General features: G+C 37.2%; 2 protein-coding genes and 1 pseudogene across 6 annotated transcripts in view; 2 read left to right on the top strand and 1 right to left on the bottom strand.

Annotated features, from left to right (window-relative positions):
- Positions 1 to 12486, top strand: part of HERC4 (HECT and RLD domain containing E3 ubiquitin protein ligase 4) — a 132175-nt gene extending 119689 nt beyond the window's left edge. For 2 of the 4 annotated variants that reach the window (XM_035724145.1, XM_027591181.2), the window contains 3 exons: positions 4569 to 4752; positions 9379 to 9481; positions 11136 to 12485. In XM_035724145.1, coding sequence (XP_035580038.1) covers positions 4569 to 4752; positions 9379 to 9481; positions 11136 to 11344 — 496 coding nt within the window. In that variant the 3' untranslated portion in view covers positions 11345 to 12485. Of the gene's footprint in view, positions 1 to 4568; positions 4753 to 9378; positions 9482 to 11135 lie in introns of all 4 variants that reach the window. The other 2 variants (XM_027591197.2, XM_027591189.2) reach the window with 2 other exon arrangements.
- LOC113920847 lies at positions 203 to 1324 on the top strand (annotated as a pseudogene).
- Positions 12487 to 15213: 2727 nt separating the features above from the next.
- The window catches only part of SIRT1 (sirtuin 1), a 29272-nt gene continuing 22538 nt past the window's right edge, over positions 15214 to 21947 (bottom strand). Inside the window, exon 7 of one of the 2 annotated variants that reach the window (XM_027596416.2) lies at positions 15214 to 17935. In XM_027596416.2, coding sequence (XP_027452217.1) covers positions 17607 to 17935 — 329 coding nt within the window. In that variant the 3' untranslated portion in view covers positions 15214 to 17606. The remainder of the gene's footprint in view (positions 17936 to 21947) is intronic. The other variant, XM_027596415.1, reaches the window with a different exon arrangement.

The following is a 21947-nucleotide window of genomic DNA, read 5'->3' as shown; positions in this document are numbered from 1 at the left end:
AGTTTGGGATAAAAAGGTCATAACCAAGCAAAACAAAGAGAAGGGAGAGGAGACAACAGCAAACTCATTTTTGGAAGCTAGAAAACAGGGGTAACTAACTTTAGCCAACCAGAGAAAGCTGCAATATAAGATGGACTGGGAGGAGCCAAGAATCCTGGCAGCCAGTTCATCAATATAAAGTCTTAGGCATTGAGAATAAAAAATGTTAGAAAGTGTATGGGGTTTAGGGGAATGCTGGAAACAGAAAGATTGCTGTTATAAAAAGCAGTTAGAAACCCATTTTAATTAGCACAGTAGCCTGGGCAGATGATCAGCAATTTATCTTCTGGGGAGATTGAACTGAAGGGACTTTGGATATCCTAGGGGTGGGAGGGAAGACGACTTTGGATTTGAGTATGGATAGACACAGCAGGGGGTAAGTGGCAGAACTGAAAACAAGTGGATTGAGTCTACAACCACCCCGCCTTGGTACTGTATTTTGGAGGATTCTTTGGATACACTGTCTCACTTTTAAATATGAGTGGATAGGCCACAGTCTCCGCCGAGAGTCGCCGCGGTTTCCTGCTTCGACAGTGCTTGGACGGAACCCGGCGCTCGCCCCCCACCCGGGCCGGCCGTTCAGAGCCAGCCGTTCGCCATCTCTTCGTCGCGCCCTCAGACCGCTCCAAGGCCCTCGCCGCCGCCTTTTCTCAGCCGCCGCCATGACGACCGCGTCCCCCTCGCGGGTGCGCCAGAACTACCACCAGGACTCGGAGGCCGCCATCAACCGCCAGATCAACCTGGAGCCCTACGCCTCCTACGTCTACATGTCCATGTCTTACTACTTTGACCGCGATGATGTGGCTTTGAAGAACTTTGCCGAATATTTTCTTCACCAGTCTCATGAGGAGAGGGAACATGCTGAGAAACTGATGAAGCTGCAGAACCAACGAGGTGGTCGAATCTTCCTTCAGGATATCAAGAAACCAGACCGTGATGATTGGGAGAACGGGCTGAATGCAATGGAGTGTGCATTACATTTGGAAAAGAGCGTGAATCAGTCACTACTGGAACTGCACAAACTGGCCACTGATAAAAGTGACCCCCATTTGTGTGACTTCATTGAGACTTATTACATGAATGAGCATGTGAAATCCATCAAAGAATTGGGTGACCATATAACCAACCTGCGCAAGATGGGGGCTCCCGAATCTGGCATGGCAAAGTATCTCTTTGACAAGCACACCTTGGGAAACAGTGATAGTGAAAGCTAAGCCTTAGGCTGTCTTCCCATAGCCACAAGCGTGACTTCCCTGGTCACCAAGGCAGTGCATGCATGTTGGGGTTACTTTACCTTTTCTATAAGTTGTACCAAAACATCTACTTAACTTCTTTCATTTGTACCATTCTTCAAATAATTTGGTACCCCAAAAAAAAGAGTGGATAGCCAAAGATTGATAGCCCTTCAAAATAGTTGAAAAGAATGTCAAGGAAAGCGAAACAATGCAGGATGAAGAACAAAACTTCAAAAGAAACTGTAATCAGTATTCATCTATATGGATTAAAAATTATTCACTTAAAAATCAAAAATTCAGGGGCGCCTGGGTGGCTCAGTCAGTAAGCGTCTGCCTTTGGCTCAGGTCATGATCCCAGGGTCCTGGGATAGAGCCCCGCATCAGACTCCTTGCTCCGCGGGAGGCCTGCTTCTCCCCCTCCCCCTGCTTGTGTTCCCTCTCTTCACTGTGTCTCTCTGTCAAATAAATAAATAAAATCTTTAAAAAAAAATAAAAAATTCAATCAAAAATTGAAAAATATTCACTTAAAGAAATTTGTCAAAGAAATGGTACCAAAAAGCTTTCCAGAATTGAATGACATGCCTTAAAAGACAAGCCTTAAAATTGAAAGCATGGAAAGTGGGAGGAAAAAAAAAAAGACCTACCAAGGTAAAATAGAATTTCAAAATCCCAGGGGAAAAAAAGGATCCTAAAACCTTCCAGGAAAAAGAAAAAAAAAGCATGCTATATACAAAGAATTAAGAAACAGAATAACATCAAATTTCTAAAGAATGACACTGAAGCTAGGAGATCAAAATTGTGGGAAAAAAATACTTTTTAACTTCGAATTCTGTATCAAAACTATCAAGTATGTGAGTGTATATAAAAACATCTTCATGCATCCAGAGTCTCAGAGAAATCTACTTCCAGTGCAGTTTTCTCAGGAAGTTACAGGAAGATGTGTTCTACCAGACAAGGAATTAAACCAAGAAAGAGAAAGACACAGGATCCAGAAAAATAGGATCCAGTATAGAAGAGAGGCAAAGAGAATTCCTTCTGCAGGAACAGCAGTGTGTAGGTTTAGGAAGAGCAACCAAAGTGGGTGAAATCAAGAGGATGGAATACAAATGATGCTCCCTAGAGTTGAATGAGTCTAAAGGAGATTGACATTTCTGTTGAAGTTAGGGATCAAGTAGCAAATTAGAGAAACAATTGACTACAGAAGTTCTTTTTAAGAAAAGGCAGGTAACCATAAAATATTCTAGCTTAATTCTGAATGTTTATAATCACAAATATGTTAACCTTAGTGAATAGTGAACCAAAATTGTTATTATGGGAGCTTTTGGGGAGACAAAGTGAGAATGGGGCAACTAAATAAAAGGTAAATCCTTATCTTCCACAATAATCAGTTCATTAGATTATATTTTAAATTGAAAATTAAGGAATAACAATATAATTAGGTTGTTGAAGTTTGAAGGTAAATATCAGAGGGAATAGCAAAAAATTAAGAATTTGCCTTCAAATATCTGAAATTTCTAAAGGTGCAAGACAGAACTGCTTCGTTCTCTACTGTGTAGAGCTAGCTTATTGGCTCTCGCCAGGGACTTTATCCAAATGGTTATAATCTTAGTTCTGCTACTTAGAAGCTGTGTAACTGTAGGAATGTCTCATGCCTCAGTCTCCTTTTCTGTAAAATGGGATGATAAATTGTACCTGTTTCATGGGGCTATCTTGAGGATTAAATGAGGCAATAATTCTAAGATGCTTAGAATAGTACCTAGCACATGTTACGTGCTCAGTAAATGTTGGCTGTTAGTATTACTATTTGACATTTTAAACTGTACATATGTCTTACTTTGATAGCTGTTTTTAAAATAATGTGAAAAAGTTTAGGTCTTTCTAACTATCCTTTCTTTTAAAAAAAAATCTTGGTTTTGAAAAACTGATTTAGAAAGGTTTTTTTCCTGCTTTTAAAGTCTCTAGTTTTTTATCTAGTTTAGAAATAATTTGAAGAATTTTTATCTTTGTATTACCAATCCTAGTTAGATAATGAAAATGTTGAAGATAAAAATGTTAGCACATAAAATAATTTAGCCTTTTGTGTTTAAGGCACTTAACTAGTACAGATAAATTTCACTTTCCAATTAGATGAATTATAAAATTATGCCGTTACAAAATTATCTGCTTCTTTCCATCAGAGTCTAATAGCATATGCTACTGACTTTTCCTTAGGCCTGTCCAGTTTTACAATGGCCTCCTGTAACCTTTTTTTCCTCTTTGTAAATTCACTTTGGAATTATTTTATAATTTGCTAAGAAGATTATCTGTAGATAACTGAATTTACCAATATTCCCATTTGTAGAATTACCCTTTAAGACAGGAATATAAAATATTGAAATCCTCTGGTACCCATTCTCATTATTTGTTTGACTTAGATAGCTGCATAAAATATTTGTGGCTAACAGAACAAATTGAATAAAACTGTAGTGCTAATTACTGGATTACTGGGTAAAGGGACTTTTTTCTTTTATAGTTTCCTTTACTATCATAATGATAACAGGCAGGAAAAAGCATCAGAAGTGTTTGTGTGTGTATGGGTACATCTGTGTATACACACATACTTTTGAAAAGAAAACTACTTGTAATCTTTAATGATTATCCTAAAAGAGTGCTTAATAAACCTTTCGGGTATTTAGTTTTTAAAATAAATTTTGTTGGGACACCTGGCTTGCTTAGTCGGTAGAGCATGTGACTCTTAATCTTAGGGTCATGAGTTCAAGTCCCATGTTAGGCATAGAGCCTACTTAAAAAAAAATAAAAAAATAAATTTTGTTTTCAGATTCCTTGAAACCCGAGGAAAAACAGACTGTTGTTTGTCTAATAGTCTGAATCCCAAAGCTCTCATTTTTTTATCACCTGATATTTTTAACAGATGACTCTCTTTAGGGATACATGTGGAGTGGTGCATATAAATCTCAATAGTTTGTGAGTATTGAAAAATTATTTTGATAGACATTTGTGTCATCATTCTTCCCATTAGGAAATGACGTTTCACTTCGGAATAGCCTCATTTACATTAGGCTGTGAATGATAAGTCTACATGCCTCCTAGGTAATACCAGATTTTTGTATAGAAAGAATAATAAACTTCTCCATTAAAGACTTTGTCCCCTTAGAATCCTAGTCATACTTTCTCAGTTTTAAAGATAAGTAACAAAAAGTACAGGAGCACTCAAACTTTTAATGAGACTACATAGCTATTCTCCATAAAAAAAGATTTTTATATTCTGTGCCATGTGTGCCTTTTCATTTCTAGGCAGGAATTTGTTGATGCTTATGTGGATTACATATTCAATAAATCAGTGGCTTCCTTGTTTGATGCTTTTCATGCGGGCTTTCATAAGGTCTGTGGAGGAAAGGTCCTTCAACTCTTCCAGCCAAATGAACTACAAGCAATGGTTATTGGAAATACAAATTATGATTGGAAGGAACTGGAAAAGGTAGGGGAAAACAAATCTATGAAATTGTTTTAATGGAAAGGCAAAGGAAAATATGGTTTATTGATGGAAAAATTGCCCTCTCACTTACTGTTTTCCATTTTACACTATATTTACAGGAAAACACTGTACCCTTCTTATTCCACAATGAATGAATTTTAGTTGTATATAAGTTAGATAGCATTTTTTATTTGTGGTAGTGATAGCTTTCGTATGAAAAATTATGTCATTTATGACAGAGGTCAGATAAAAGTCCCAGCGAAAACTGAGTTTTCATTCTGTCCAATCATAGGAAAACCATTATGAAAAGCACTCACATTGCATAAGATCATTGTTTCTTTTTTTCTGATTACTCTCAATGTTAAATTTTTTAGCAGAGAGTAAATAATATTCATGATCTTCATCACTAGTGCCTTAGCCAATAAAGGGATTTTTAGGAAGAAGATTGGGAATTATAAAACTACTTCTTTCTTTTCCTTCTTCTCTATACAAAGAATTCTCAGATATTTCTTCAGATAAACATTGAATAAAAAGTGCTAGGTTAGGGGCGTCTGGGTGGCTCAGTCGTTAAGCATCTACCTTCAGCTCAGGTCATGATCCAAGGGTCCTGGGATTGAGCCCCACATCGGGCACCCTGCTCCGCGGGAAGCTTGCTTCTCCCTCTACCAGTCCCTCTGCTTGTGTTCCCTCTCTCACTATGTCTTTCTCTGTCAAATAAATAAATAAAATCTTAAAAAAAAAAAAGTGCTAGGTTAGATCAGCTTTGAGAAAGATGTATGCAAGTTTGACTTACAAGTTTTTCCATCTTTGTTTTGTACCCCTGAAGCAAATAGTACATTATATGTTAATTTAAAAAATTTCAACACACACACACAAATAAGTTTTTCCATCTTTGTAATCTAAAAAACCTCTAATACAATTTTTGCATAAACAGTTTGATACAGGGGCACCTGGGTGGCTCAGTCCGTTAGGCATCTGCCTTCGGCTTGGGTCACGATCCCAGGGTCCTGGAATCGAGCCCCATGTCAGGCTCCCTGCTGAGCAGAGGCGTCTGCTTCTCCCACTCTGCCCCTGCTCCTGTGCTCTCTCTCTCTCCCTTACTCTCTCAAATAAATAAACAAATAAAAGTTTGATACATAACAGCACCTATTAAGTTAGCTAACATTACAAAATACAGTAAGTCTCACAAGGATACAAAGCATTGGGAACTTTGATACACTGCTGGTGAAAATACAGTGGTATGGCCACTTTGGAAACAGTTTGGCATTTTCTTAAAAGTTAAATATTCACTTACTACATGAGCTAGCAGTGCCACTCTAAGGTCTTAAGTTATGTTCACACAAAAATCTGTAAACAAGGGGGTATGGGGCATTATTGTTTAATGGGTATGGAGTTTTGGTTTAGCCAAAGGAAGAGTTCTGGAGATGGATGGTGGTGACGGTTGCATAACAGTGTGAATGTACTTAATGCCACCAAACTGTACACTTAAAAAGGGTTAAGATGGTAAACTTTGTTGGAGGTATTTTACCACAGTCTTTCTTAATTGTGTTTTTAAAAATCTGCAAACATGTCAAAAACTGGAAACAACCCAGATGTGCTTCAGTGGGTGAATGGATAAACCAACCTAGGGTATATCCATACTGTAGAATACTACTGAGCAATAAAAAGGGATACACTCCTGATACGTGCAATGACTGGGATGACTCGGAGTCCTTATGGAGCATGAAGAAGCCAGTCTCAAAGGATTATATATTGTATGATTCCCCGTATAGGACATTTTTGAAAAGACAAAACTATGGTGAACTGGGGCTAGGGGTGGAGGGAGTATGTGATGGGAAAGGGTAGCACAAGAGAGTTCTTTGGGGTGATGGAAGTGTTTAGTATCCTGATTGTGGTGGTAGGTACACGAGTCGTTACACGTGCTTAAAACTCACAGAACTATACACACACCAGAAAAAGCCAATTTTACTGTGTAATAATTTAGAGAATACATGTTTTAATTTAAAAATAATTAGGACTTCTAGTTAAACACACTAGAATAAACACATTTATCTCTGCTCCTTTCCAAAATCTCACTAGAATGACAATAAAGGAATAAAAATAGGAATACACAGAGAAAATGTAAAAATACCATGAACAAGAGAAAAAAAATAGTTTTGGAAGACAGAAAATGGATGGATGAGTTGATGAGTGACTAGAGCAAAGAAAACTGAATTCTGAGCCTCCTGAGGGACAGGGTTTTTAAGAGGCAACCCATTTCACACCCTAGAATTTCTAAAAGGCTCAGGAATTGGTACATCATGTTACTGTGGTGGCAGGATGCATGGTTAGGCTAAAAGCAATACAATTACTTCACAGCTAATTTTAGGAATTGTTAGACTCCTCGGCTTCTCTCTCTTACCCAACAAAAGACAGCTCTAGGGAAAGCCACAGAATCTGGGAAACCAGGAATAACTGAGGAAAGCTGATAGGCAAGCTTAAATCCTTCAGGAAGGAGATTGAAGATTTCTTTTTTTGGTTAAATTGATCTGCTAGAGAGGAAAGCTGCACTATCCTTAAGGACACCCCAGTGGAAATGGATTCCACCTCCAGTCACCCTAAAACGAAAATGATACAATGGCCTCTCATCACACTTTACATCCTACACAATTTGTCCCTTTTGCCTCCTATCATTCTTCTTCTCACTTACACTACTTCAGCCTTAATGGCCTCTTTGCTGAGCCAGTCTTGGGGTCTTTCTATTTGCTATTTCCTATGCCTGGGACTCTTTTCACCTTGATAATTCCAAAAGGGTTCTTGCCCTTACTTTCTTTTGTGTCTTTATATATTCTCAGAGACCTTTACTGGCTATCATCTAAAATTGAGTGTTAATACACACACACACCCACACTCATACCCTGTCTCCCTTCCCTGCTTTATTTTCTCTTTGAATTTGACTTAATATAAATTTTACTTAATTGTCATCACTGTCTATTGCTTCTTCCCCCCACTAAAATGTAAGCACCATGAAGGCAGGATTTTTGTCTCTTTGTTCACTGCTATATTCTCACAGCCTAGAAGAGCAATCAGTAAGTACTTAAAACCTCACTTGAAGATATAATTGATAGAAATATTCATTTAGTAAGATGGTAGTTTAGTATATTTTAGTGTACTTAGTATACTTTGTTTTCTTCCATTTTATATGTGATTCATTATAATTTCAGTGATTATGATTTGTGATTTTAAATACTCTTTCTTTCATCAGGACTGTGTACACATTTCCCCAGAACCATTTAGAGGTTTTTAAAAGGGGAAAAAAAAAACTTGAGCCATTCTCCTTTCATTCCCCACTAACATGCTCACAGACTATAATTCTTACCCATTAATCCATTAATTGATTGCTAGAATTTCAGCCATTTTCTCCAAACCTGTTTACAAATAAATAGCAAGTATTTTGTAGATTTCAAGAGATCAGTCATTGAGATAATCGTGGCTGCAAATAGAGCCAAAAATTTTAAGAAACCCATTAACAAATACTTACTGAGCCCCTATGGATACCTAGTACTGTGCAGGAGATTAGGGAGACATCAGTAAATAAGATTGAAACATGGTCTTTGCCCTGTAGTAAGGAAGGTAGACATTAAATAAATTAACTCTGATGAATACAAAAGAAGATTGTTCAGTGAATATAAAGAGGAACTTAACCTAGGCTACACAAATCTGGGAAAGCATCTCAGTAGATGGTGGTCTCTACAAGTAAGGACTTTGTTCACTGCAGTTTCCCCAGGGCTCCAAATTTTGACTAAAACTCTATATGTTGAATGAATGAATGAATGAAAATTTGGGGACATTTAGTCTGAGTCCTAAAGGATAAATAGAAATTAGCCTGATGAAAAAAGGAAGAAGGAGGATGTATTAAGAGGTCTAGGCTGAGAGAACAGTGTGTCCAAAGGCCTTGATGCTGGAAGGTTCTAAGAACTAAAATTGAAGGCCAACTGTGGCTAGATTTTAAAGAACACTTCACAGTGTAAGATTTACTCCTCTCCTTTCTACTCGCCTTTTCTTAGTGCTAGTATGTTTTCTAAAGGAGAAGTACACTAGCTCCATTGCGGCAGATTACCCCAAAATTTAGTAGATTAAAAGTAACAGTGAACATTTATTTTCCCACTTTCTGTGGGTTAGGATTTCAGGAATGGCTTAAGCTGGTGGTTTTAACTTAGGGTTCTCTCATGAGATTGCAGTCAAGATACTGATTGGTGCTTTAGTCATTGATTAAAGATAGATTTAGACTTGATTAAAGATAGATTCCCTTCCAGGATGGTTCACTCACAAGACTGTTGGCTAAAAGCCTATTCTCTCACCATGAGGACCTCTCCGTAGGGCTCTTTGTCCCCTTAAAATGGGACCTGGCTCTACCCAGAGTGAATGATCAAAGAGGTTGAAGCCACAGAGTTTATGATTTAGCCTCAGAAGTCATAATGATTACAGAGTCAAGCCTATACGCTGTGGGAGGGGCTACACAAGGGCATGAGCAGTAGGAGGCAGGGATCATTAGGGGCCATTGTGGAAATTGACCACCACAGAAAATTTGTCAGATTCAAGACAAAACTAACATCACTTAATATTAATGAAAGATTATGTTGTTTTTAGAATACAGAATACAAAGGGGAATATTGGGCAGAACATCCAACGATAAAAATTTTTTGGGAAGTATTTCATGAATTACCATTGGAAAAGAAAAAACAATTTCTGTGTAAGTATTTCTAACTGGTCCTGTGTTTTATGGGAAATGGAATTAATGATTAAATTATTTTTGTAGGAGATTAATTGATTACTTTGTTGGATAAGGTTTTTTCCTTATTATTATTCCAAGGTACTATTTTAATTTTCAGTTAGAGTAAATTTTTGATCTGCATCCTTCTTTTGAAAGCTACATTCAATTTGCCTCAAATAGAATTGGTTCTTTCAAATGAAAACAAATTCTAACACTGATTACAGTCAACTAGGGTTGTGATTCCTTTTAGAATTTCTAAAAAAGGGGACGCCTGGGTGGCTCAGTCATTAAATGTCTGCCTTTGGCTCAGGTCATGATCCCAGGGTCCTGGGATCGAGCCCCGCATCGGGCTCCCTGCTCAGTGGGAAGCCTGCTTCTCCCTCTGCCACTTCCCCTGCTTGTGTTCCCTCTAGCTGTGTCTCTGTCAGGAAAATTAAAAAAAAAAAATTTTTTTTTTTTTTTCCTAAAAATTTCTGGAGGATAGCTTTTTTCCTTGTTCAGTCTCCATTTTTTTTTTCTTTCGGCTTCTGCATCAAAACTTTGGGGAATTTCTGTAGAAAATAGAACTTTTGGACTCTGTACCTATTTATAACCTAATTTGTGTGTCTTTCATCTGTTAAATGTGTATTCTAATTGAAATGACACTCCTTATGTTTGTTTTTTGTTTTTTTTTAATTTAAATTTTGTGTACAGCGCAGTATTGGCTTCTGGCGTAGAATTCATTGATTCGTCACTTAAATTCAACAGCCAGTGCTCATCATAACAAGTGCCCTCCTTCATACCCCTCACCCATCTGGCGCATCCCCCACCCACCTCCCTTCCAACCCTCACTTTGTTCTCTATCATTTAGACTCACTTATGGCTTGTTTCCCTTTCTCCTTTCTTTTCTTTTCTCCCCATATGTTCATCTGTTTTCTTAAATTCCATGTATGTGTGGGATCATACAGTATTTGTCTTTCTCTGACTTATTTCACTTAGCATAATACACTCCAGCTCCATCCACGTCTTTGCAAATGGCAAGATTTCATTCTTTTGATGGCTGAGTAATATTCCATTGTATATATAGACCACATCTTCTTTATCCATTCGTCAGGAAATGATGCTCCCTTTGATATTTCTGCTATTGCCAAGAATATTTCTGTCAATCTCTTTTTGATAGTTGAAATAAAAATCTTGGCTAAATTCTTTTGTATATTGTAAGGATGACAAGTCTTAAGTGATTTGAGTTTTAGCTGTCCATTATATATTTTATTCAAAAATGTTAGAAACAAAACAGATTGAAAAAGGAATCATAATCAAAACTGCATTTTGTATTTGAGCTGCAGACTAAATGGCTATTCCCAAAAGAATGGCTCTCAGGTGTTTTGTCAGGGACAAGAGTCATTGATTCATCAAACATTTATTAAGCATCTCCCTGTGTGCTAACATTAAGATTACACTTTTAAAGAAAAAACTATTGTACGGATGTATAATTAGTATGTCTCCAAAATCAGGCTTCCATAAATCTAGAGATAGGCTTCCACATTAGAGTAAATGTTAATATAAAGGTTTGCCATGGTGACTGTATAAATAACTTGGTAATCTGTATTGTTTTGATAAAAGTGGTTGGCTGAGTGATTTTTTTTCTTGGTAGTATTTTTGACAGGTAGTGATCGCATTCCTATTCTTGGTATGAAGAGTCTAAAACTAGTCATCCAGTCAACAGGAGGTGGCGAGGAATATCTTCCAGTTTCCCATACCTGTTTTAATCTTCTGGATCTTCCAAAATACAAAGATAAAGAAACTCTACGCTCTAAACTGATTCAAGCAATTGATCATAATGAAGGCTTCAGTTTAATATAACTTTGGAAATAATAACTAATCAGTTAGTTTATTGCAAAAGCATTAAACTATTTGTGTTTTTCTTGTGGTGATGAATTCAGCAAGGTGACAGAGGTACTATTATAATTCTTACTTGCAAAATGTTCAATGCTATGAGTATTCATGAAAGCCAAAAAATATTAATGGAAAGTGAACAAACTGTGTTAATATTAAACTTATTGTACAGAACCATGGATTTTTTTTTGCTATCTTCCAATAAACATACAAGTATTGTGAATACATTAAAGTTTTACTAACATGAATTTTAAGAGTTTGCATATTTCACAAATAATCTGGGTGTGAGTGCATGGAAATGTTGCTTAATTTTCAATCACTGAGTGAAAAACCTTTATCTTTGGCCTGCAATAGTCATTCGATTATTTTTTCATTTTGTAAATAATGTTAAGTTTTGTAATAAAATAGTTATGTTCTGATACCAGTACAGTTTCTATGGTTGTAATTGAACTGAGCTAAAAGGATTAACAATTATGATTAAATCTTATTCTGAGAATCTGTAAAAGCAAAAAATTAGCATGATGAAACATAATCTTTGCTTTTTTACTAGAATAAATATCCTTGTGCAAATCTAAATTAACAGATAGGAGTTACTTAAATAACTTGTAGTTCTTTCCTTTTGTGAACCTGGAGATGCTACTGATAAATGGGAGGTTATCAGAAAGCTTAATATTTGGTACTAGAAGAACTGTGTCCTACAGCGGCCAGCAATAGAGACTGGCTACTGAGAACCAGCCACTGGCTTATAGCTTCCAGAACTACTGATGCTGCAGGTTGGTATTTAGTCAGAATTTTCAATGCTTTAGAACTATTTCCTTGAATTTTTAGAAACAAATCTTAACACAATTTTTATGGTGCTGATGCTTAGTTATCTCCTGTGATTAACTGTAACAGTGAGTTGATGCAACCCATGTGACTTTCTGCTATAATGCAAATATTTATTTTTTAAATTTATTTTTTAAGCCGTGAAAATTGTTTAAGTAATAAAGATTTATTGGTTTAATACTTAGCCTTTCAGTGGTTCTCCTATAAGACTCAAAATTCCTCAATGTCTCAGGAAAGGTCTTTAAATTCTGGATTGAGTATTACCATTGCCATACAAACTGTTTTACAGAGATCTCCAGTTTTCTTAGCTATAATTCCAAAATCCAGAACTCTGAAAAAAATTTGTGTATCTCATTTTGCAGCAAAACTTGAATTGTTGAGGCTATTATTTATGGTATTAAATGAGACTATTTGTACATTTTTTTGTACATTTTACTGTGGTGATATTAATAGGTTTGATGTATTTAGTGCATTTGATCTTAGATGCTGCCTCAAGACCCCTGTGGGGTGCTTTAAAAATTTTGTTAACATTCGTAATTCCAAAATGCAAATGAGCCCAAGTATTTTGCAGACGGGATTGTGGACCTATACTTTTCAATTTAACTTAAGAACTTCCACTGGTATACCATAGGTGTCTATTTATATAGAGGGAAGCCCTTAAACATAAGTATTTTCACATACAATAATTTAGCTCAAATTAGCACTCTCCCTCTGAAAATTCATTTTGTACTGTTTCCCTGTTTATCCATTTCTTGAGGGTAGTGATTGTTCACATTGAAAACACATGTGTATGTGTAAGGTGATTTTTTTTCTTTAGTGACCTCTATGCTATGTACTGATCTGTGAAACCTCTATGTACTGATCTGTGAAATAGCAGCCACTTTGGATTAATACAGATGGATTTCATTGAACAAATATTTTAACAAGGACCTGGCACATCTTATCTAGGAGCCCAACAGTACAAGGCTTAATTTGGGTAAGTCTTATACTCTTCTCCCTCTGTTGCTGTAAGACAGTAAGTAGCATTAACAGCAGGGAGATTAATGGTAGAAAATTAAAATACCACTGAGGATTTTTCAAATTGCTGTTTGCTTTTTTAAAAATAGCACGAGGGGCACCTGGGTGGCTCAGTCAGTTAAGCATCCAACTCTTGATCTCAGCTCAGGTCTTGTTCTCAGGGTCGTGAGTTCAAGCTCTGCTTTGGGCTCCACACTGGGTATGGAGCCTATTTAAAAAAAAAAAAAAAAGCAAGAAAAATATCAGCTTTGTAGATGAGTGTAGAAAATAAGCAAATACTGAGTTCACTAAATTATAAAGACTGTGATTATGGAGTGGACTAAACTTGAAAATATTTGGCTTCCATAAAGATCTACTAGTAAGAGCAATTATGTTTGTAGCTCCTGTCTGATGAAGTGGTAGAACCAAGACACACATGGCATACAACAAAACCAGAATGCAGTTTTTTAAAACTGGAGACCTGCAATAAAGTCCTAGCCTTTCTTAACACTTGGTTTTTACTGCATTTAGTTTAACAAAAAGTCCTCAAAGTGTTAATAGGGCAGTCTTCCCCTGAAGGAGTGTATGGCGAGCTGAGAGCAAGGACACATGTTCTGTTCTCAGCCACTTTCCTGCTCCCTAGCTCTTTTGCACTTTGGCCATCCATATTCCTTACGGTAGTTTCCTTACTCATCCTATTTCAGTAGCTCCTTTTTTTTTTTTTTTTTTTTTTAAGATTTTAATTTGACAGCACAAGCAGGGGGAGCTGCAGAGGGAGAGGGAGAAGCAGACTTCCCACTGAGCAGGGAGCCTGACTCGATCCCAGGACCCTGAGATCATGACCTGAGGCCGAAGGCAGCCGCTTAAGGACTGAGCCACCCAGGCGCCCCGATACCCTCTGTTCTTGCCAGTGCTTGCTGATTGGTGAACTACTCCTAGAGAAATTGAGAAGTTTGTTTCATGGAAGTCTACCTTCTCTGTGAGGCCAGCCCCCAGAATGGAGTGTCACACGCAGAAGGGAACTCCCCTATTTTTTTCCTTTCTCAACCCTTGCTATACTTTTGAATCACCTGGAGTTACCTTTAATACTATGCACAGGCCTCCTCATGCCAATTAAATGTTCTCTAAGGAGTGATGCCCAGGTTATACTTTTTTTTTTTTTAAAGAATTTGACAAGAGACCCAGCGAGAGAGGGAACACAAGCAGGGGGAGTGGGAGAGGGGGAAGGCTTCCTGTGGAGCAGGGAGCCGGATGTGGGGCTCGATCCGAGGACGCTGGGATCATGACCTGAACCAAAGGCAGACGCTTAAGGACTGAGCCACCCAGGCGCCCCAAAAAAGTTTCCCAGGCAATTTAATAGTCACAGTTGAGAGGCACTCAAAGTGGGAAGGAGAGGTCATTAGACCACTTCTCCTTATTTCTGGTAACATCCTAGCTTAAGGCTTTAGATTTCATTTCTGAGGAGAGGTTATGGTGTGCATACACACACTGCCCTTCTAGGTTACAAGTCTAGGAGTTGAGACTGCTTTCAAATAAAACCAAATGCCTCATAGGTGGGTGATGTAAACCACTGATTGAAAGCACACCATTATTTTCTATACCATGAAGAGCAGTGCTAACTAAACCATCATGTATCATTAATTAGGGTATTACAGTGAAATATATACTGCATTAACCAAGGAAACTTGGAACAGTACTGAACACAAGGCTTAAAAATTAGCTGTTTTCAAAACGTACTTAGCTTAACTGACCAAACACCACCTTTTAAGGTATGAACTACCTTCCCATTTTGTGTATATAGTGAATGAAGTCGCTATTCTTTATTTTTATACCTGAGGAGATTTTTACAGGTAATTTTTTTAAATTTTTTTTTTTTAAGATTTTATTTTTGACAGAGACACAGCCAGCGAGAGAGGGAACACAAGCAGGGGGAGTGGGAGAGGGAGAAGCAGGCTTCCCGCGGAGCAGGGAGCCCGGTGTGGGGCTCGATCCCAGGACCCTGGGATCATGACCTGAGCCGAAGGCAGACGCTTAAAGACTGAGCCACCCAGGCACCCCCTACAGGTAACTTTTCTAGTGAGAACATGACATCCCAGGGCAGAGTACTATTTTAAAAATCACTTCAAAAGTTTGCTGGTGAGGAAGGCAAGAGTCCTGAGAGTAGGAAACTGCCAGTCAAGGCTTTATTCATCACAGAACACTTTCTAAGGGGCATGCTCCTGGGTTCTTGAACGGTACTTTCACTCAAGAACTTGAATGGACTAAGGTTTGCAGGTCAGCCTTGGAAAGTTCATACCAAATGTGGTCTGTAGTCATTTTTTGTCCACACCTTCCTGTGTTAAGACTTGTGTTATCTGTGAGGCACTCTGCTTTTATAGCATATACACTCTTGAGTTCACTGTATTTCCACAATTCTGTCTTCCTAATACCAAAGTCCTGAACCTATGTCCAGTCTTCCATATGTCAAGTTCTTAGGCCCTGTCTTGCCTCTCCCCTACTTTTCACCTACAAAGGTTCCTGGGCCTAGAACTGAAATATTAGTTTTGAAACTTGGTGAAGCGCCAACTGCTACAACCAACAGTATCAGTGTTTGCTTATTATTCTGTGAAATTTTATACCTTGAACAATGTAATTTAACAGAAAAAAGTCAAATGACAATTTTAATAGACTTTAAAACAGTGTACAAGTATAAAACACTGGTTTTGTATTTCAAAAGTTGGAGGAAGATATCCAGTCATTAAACAGTCTACAAAACATATGCCAGTAGATTACATAAAAGACTATGTACAATATAAAAAGCTGAAAACAGTCTTCACTGTAAAAATAATTTAAAACAAATTTTTCAATTTAAAATATCATCTATAGCACAAACACACATCATGCAAATGGAAAACTAAATATACTGCATTCTTTAGTGTAGCCAAATAAATTCAGATTGAAACATCTTTTAGGTAGGGAAGTGGCCATTCAATAAAATTTTTCTCTCTGGCAGTAATGGTCCTAGCTGGGTATTTTATGCTTGAAGAACAGCTATATTTCAAACCTTTTTTAAAAATTGTAATAAATACTAAAGCAACATATTTATAATTTGGGAGTAATTTGTGGGATAAAGGTCCGGAAAATAAGTTGTGCAATTTTATAAAGTATGAACTTTTTTTTGAAAGGCTAAGAAGCTTCTGCAGCTGAAAAAGTTTGATCTCTAGTTTTAAGGCAGGCTAAGCTTTTAAATAAAGATGTTATAGGAACTAATTTCATTCATTAACTATTCTGCTACTGCAAGTTACATCATATTCATCTCCATAATACGAGGCTAGCAGTTTGTGGTGTCTATTACACCAAATCCTCCCAACAGGAGACATGTACTTACTGAGTTATAATTAACATCTTAGTACTTTGGAACCGTAATCAGGGGCCTGTTGCTCTCCTCATTAATGGAAAAGAAAAGCAGCGGTCCAAAATATTACACTCTCCCCAGATGAAGTACCATTATTATAGGTTCATAAAGGCTTTGCATATTCACATCTTGGCAGTTTAATACTTGTGGGAAAGAATCGATGCAAGCTCTACCACAGTGATAGGTATTTAAACAACAAGGGCAAATATTCTTGAAACTAAGGGTACCCAGACAGGCACTACTGTTTCTAAAGCAATTGGAACATTTCCAAAGCATTTATTTTTTTCAGGTTAGTTTTATAAAGGAGCCAATATAGACATTACTACATGTCCACAGGAAGTACAAAAGCCATCTTCATTTCACCAATACAAGATTCCTGAAACTCTTAGCACCAAGTCTTACTTTAAAAAGCAAAGACAACTGAGTGCTCTCCCATATTGTTGACTTCCTTCTACACACTGCATGTCATGTGATTTTTAAAAAGTTAGCTGCCTCAAGTTTTGGAAAATGCCAGTGTTTAAAAATAGGTAATTGTGCTAATAAAGAATCAAAAGTCTAGCAGAACAGACATTTAAGGAGTTCAAACCATTCAATGTTACAAAGAAAAGTGTGAAAATACCATTCTTTGGTCTAGATAAGCTGTTCCCTTTACATTAATTTAACATTCCAATGGCTTTTGAAAACTTTAAAATGCTGAAACTCACTAGGCAAGAACAAAATTATATATACATATGGATGTATCATACAAATGAACCTTTAAAAGAAAAGTTCTGACCAACAGGTGATTAAAGATACTTAGTACCCTTCTTTTTAAAAAAAGTTAGTGTTGAGTGTACAAGTACAGAAATAAGAAGTTAAAAATTACCCATGGGAAAAAAATCTATTTTACCAGTCTATAAATATTACACCTTTCTGGTTTCCTTGCTCTGTTGAATTCACAAGTAAACATTCATTTTCACATGCTAAAGTTCCTAATGCTGGTGGAACAATTCCTGTACCTGGACAATTATTACATTATGATTTGTCTGATGGATAGTTAATGTCTGTTCCTTCCTGTTTCATGGATATAGCTTCACTGACTGCCTCTTGATCACCTCCACCAATTCCAAATCCAGTTCCTCCAGCTCTCTCATTAACATCAGCTTCATCTTCCAAACCATTGTAAAATTCTTCAATCTCACTTTCATCCTCCAAGTGTTCTTCTAAACTTGGACTCTGGCATGTTCCACTATCACTGTTACTGCCACAAGAACTAGAGGATAAGACGTCATCTTCAGAGTCCGAATATACCTCAGCGCCATGGAAAATATAACGATTTGGTGGTAAAAACAGATATTGGTTACCTGAAATATAGTAATAAAAAAGAAGTTATTCCCAGTTTTCTAAGACTAATTTGGTCTAATTATAGGTTCCAGCTCTGCCTTTTACCTGCGTATCATTACTAGAGGCTATTACCATAGTGTTCTTCAAAAACAAAGTGCTCACTCCTAGCTGCAAGTCTTAGTTCTGCCACCAACCAGCTTTGCTATTTGGGCAGTTAATCTCTATGCCTCAATTTCCTCATCCAGAAAATTAAATAATTTTCACAACTCTATCAACTAAGTATGAATAAATGTAGAAAACCATGTTCAATAAAGGTTATTTAACCAACTCCTTTGAACAGAACTCATGACATCAAATATCCAGGCCTGCCTATATTGCTCAATTCATGTTCACTGAATAGAACTTCATTAAAGCACATACTATGCCTTCAAAGCACCATCATTATTTTCAAATAGTTTTAATTCCATAATGGCTTCACCACCTATTCAACAGTGTGGTTTGCAGGCAAGAGCATCACCTGAGAGTTTATTAGAAGTTTAGATTCTCAGGCCCCACCTAGTGAATCTGAATCTATTTTTACAGAAGTCCTACACAAAGTATGAGAAACACTGATCTACCACTGGACATTAACCTTTCTTCAATCCCCTCCCAAATTTGCATTCATAGTTTAAGATGTGACCTATGATGGTAAGGACAATTCCCTCTCCCCCCCAAGCTATGGGTCCCAGGTTTCCGGCGGGATGAAATAAATTTTCTACCCTTGAATTCATAAGAACAAGTAACTTCTAACTTAAGCCTGTTTCTACACATAATAAATGTCCTATTTATTGCACCACATCCCAGACTGATTCACAAAAGCCTGGCTACTAAGAGTTGATCTGAAGTGACACGCCATCTGCCAAGCATATCTGGGTTTCTCTTCAAAATGGCTTTCAAACTTTATACCCCATCATGACCAAGGTTCTCACTTGGAAACAACCTAATATGCACGTAACAATTCTGATCTGAACCCACAAAATTAATTTCACATTCCACAAACATCACGAATTGCTGTGTGAAAACCATTTATTTCCTTCTATTTTGGAAGAATTTTCAGTTTTCTAAGCTACTAGTGTTATATTTCCAAAATTGGAAGAGGGAGTGCCTCTATTCTAGCTACTAACAGAAAAGTCCATCTGCTACTTCTCAGTATCTTTTGTAAGGGGTCCCAGCACATGGCTGTTGTGCATTTTACTATTGTTTTGGTCCATGCTTCTAAAAACTGCTTCATTCTGTGTTACCCCCCTGATGAACAGAATAATCTATTATTTCTCAGCCCAAGAATCCTGTACCTGTTTGGTTTTTGCCTCTTCTTGGGAACCATCAAGACAGACTTAAAAGTTTGCCTCATATATGCTCCCACATTCTCTTTTTCAACCTTGATCTCATCAACAGAAATCACGGTAAACAAAAATAAGACTAGTGTGGTAATTTAACAGCTGCAATTTTTCACTCTACATCAGTTATCTTTTTAAATTCTCACAATGCTGAAGTATATGCTATTTGATTCCCATTTTTCAGTTTAGGAAACAGATTAACTTTGCCCAAGGTAGATCTGAGACAACTCGGGTCTGATTCCAAAGCCTGTCCCTTTAAGGCCTAAACTGGTAGAGAAAAATCTAAAGATTGCTCCAGGTTTAATCTTGTTTCCTGGGGCCAGCAAAGAGTTTTCTGTTTGACCCATCTGTCAAAAAGATACTCAAAAGAAATCTCCAGTGTAAAAGTCTTCCAGTACATAGGCAGACTGTATAAATGCCAGTATTTACCTGACTATAAACAGTTTTAAGTAGGCTCCATGCCCAATTTGGGGCTTGAACTCACGACCCTGAGATCAAGAGTCACATGCTCTACCAACTGAGTCAGCCATGTGTCATTAAACAGCAATTTTTCTTCTACTAGCTCTTGCCACATTTGCAAACATAAGCATTCTTCTATGCTTTTCCTAGTTTCTCCTGGAAAGTTGTCCCCTCTTTTAACTCCCTATTTATCAAGACGAAAGTCAGAAGTTAGGTTTTTGAGCTTTTGCACAGCTAAGGAAACAGTCAACAAAACCAAAAGAAAACCAAGAGAATGGGAGAAGATATTTGCAAATGACATATAAGATAAAGGGCTAGTATCCAAAATCCATAAAGAACTTATCAAACTCAACACCCAAAAATAATCCAATCAAGAAATGGGCACAAGACATGAATAGACATTTCTGCAAAGATGACATCCAAATGGCCAACAGACACATGAAAAAGTGCTCAACATCACTCGGCATCAGGGAAACCCAAATCAAAACCTCAGTGAGATATCACCTCACACCAGTCAGAATGGCTAAAATTAACAAGTCAGGAAATGACAGATGTTGGCGAGGATGCAGAGAAAGGGGAACCCTCCTACACTGTTGGTGGAAATGCAAGCTGGTGCAGCCCCTCTGGAAAACAGTATGGAGGTTCCTCAAAAAGTTGAAAATAGAGCTACCCTACAACCCAGCAACTGCACTATTTACCCCAAAGATACAAAGGTAGTGATCCGAAGGGGCACCTGCACCCCAATGTTTATAGCAGCAATGTCCACAATAGCCAAACTATGGAAAGAGCCTAGATGTCCATCAACAGATGAATGGATAAAAATCTGATGTATACACACACACACAATGGAATATTATGCAGCCATCAAAAAAATGAAATCTTGCCATTTGCAAGGATGTGGATGGAACTAGAGAGTATTATGCTAAGCAAAGTCAGTCAATCAGAGAAAGAAGTATATGATCTCACTGATATGAGGAATCTGAGAAACAAGACAGATGAGATGAAATCAGGGAGACAAACCATAAGAGACTCTTTAATCTCAGGAAACAGGGTTGCTGGAGTGGGGGTGGGGTGGGAGGGATGGGGTGGCTGGGTAATGGACATTGGGGGAGGGTATGTGCTATGGTGAGCACTGTGAATTGTGTAAGACTGAAAAATCACAGACCTGTACCCCTGAAACAAACATTATGTTAATTTTTAAAAAAATTTTTTTTAAAAAGTTGGGTTTTTGGAAAGCCTTCTATAACCTAATCCCCTCCAAGTAGCATCTACATTTCTTAATATCACCTATTTTGTTTATTCAGCTATTTTTATAATTATACATAAACATCAAAAGACTGATCACTGTATATCCAGAACTTACTACACAGTGTGTCTGGTATGGAAAAGGTACAAAGGCTTATTCAAATGAACTGAAATTCATTTATGGTAAATGATTAGAGTAAGAAGCATATCGTAAATGGAATGGGACTTAATGTTTCAAGTTGTACAAGACTGTTATATCTAAGAATATTTTTGTTTTACTTTTATTTCATTAGGATTTTTCACCCTACTACTTGGTAAAGAGTTCTTACGTGTCAAAACAGGGTAGATGTGTTACATTTCTATGCACCAATAATGAAGTAGCAGAAAGGGAAATTAAGCAATCCTATTTACAACTGCATCAAAGACTGAGAAACCTAGAAATAAGTTTAGAGGAGGTGAAAAACCTATACTCTGAGAACTGTAAGACACTGATGAAAAACTGAAGAACACAAATTTAAAGACCTACTATGTTCATGGACTGGACTTAATATTATTAAAATGTCCACATTATTCAAAACAATCTATAGATTCAATGCAATCCCTATCAAAATACCAATAGCATTTTTCACAGAACTGGAATAATCCTAAAATGTTTATGGAACCACAAAGACCCCGAACAGCCAAAGCAATCCTGACAAAGAACAAAACTGGAGGGATCATGCTCCCTGATTTCAAACTATACTATGAAGCTACAGTAATCAAAACACCATGGTATTAGCACAAAAATAAGATACAAATCTATGCAACAGAAAAGAGAGCCCAGAAATAGAACTAGACTTATATGGTCAATTAATCTATGACAAAGGCGGCAAGAATATGCAATGGGGAAAAGACAGTCTATTCAATCAATGGTGTTAGGAAAACTAGGCAGCTACACACAGAATGAAACTCA

Source organism: Zalophus californianus, chromosome 15 (assembly GCF_009762305.2).
Source record: "Zalophus californianus isolate mZalCal1 chromosome 15, mZalCal1.pri.v2, whole genome shotgun sequence".
Classification (NCBI taxonomy): Eukaryota; Metazoa; Chordata; class Mammalia; order Carnivora; family Otariidae; genus Zalophus; species Zalophus californianus.
Note: the sequence above shows the minus strand (reverse complement) of the source record. Positions and strands in the feature narration are given on the sequence as shown.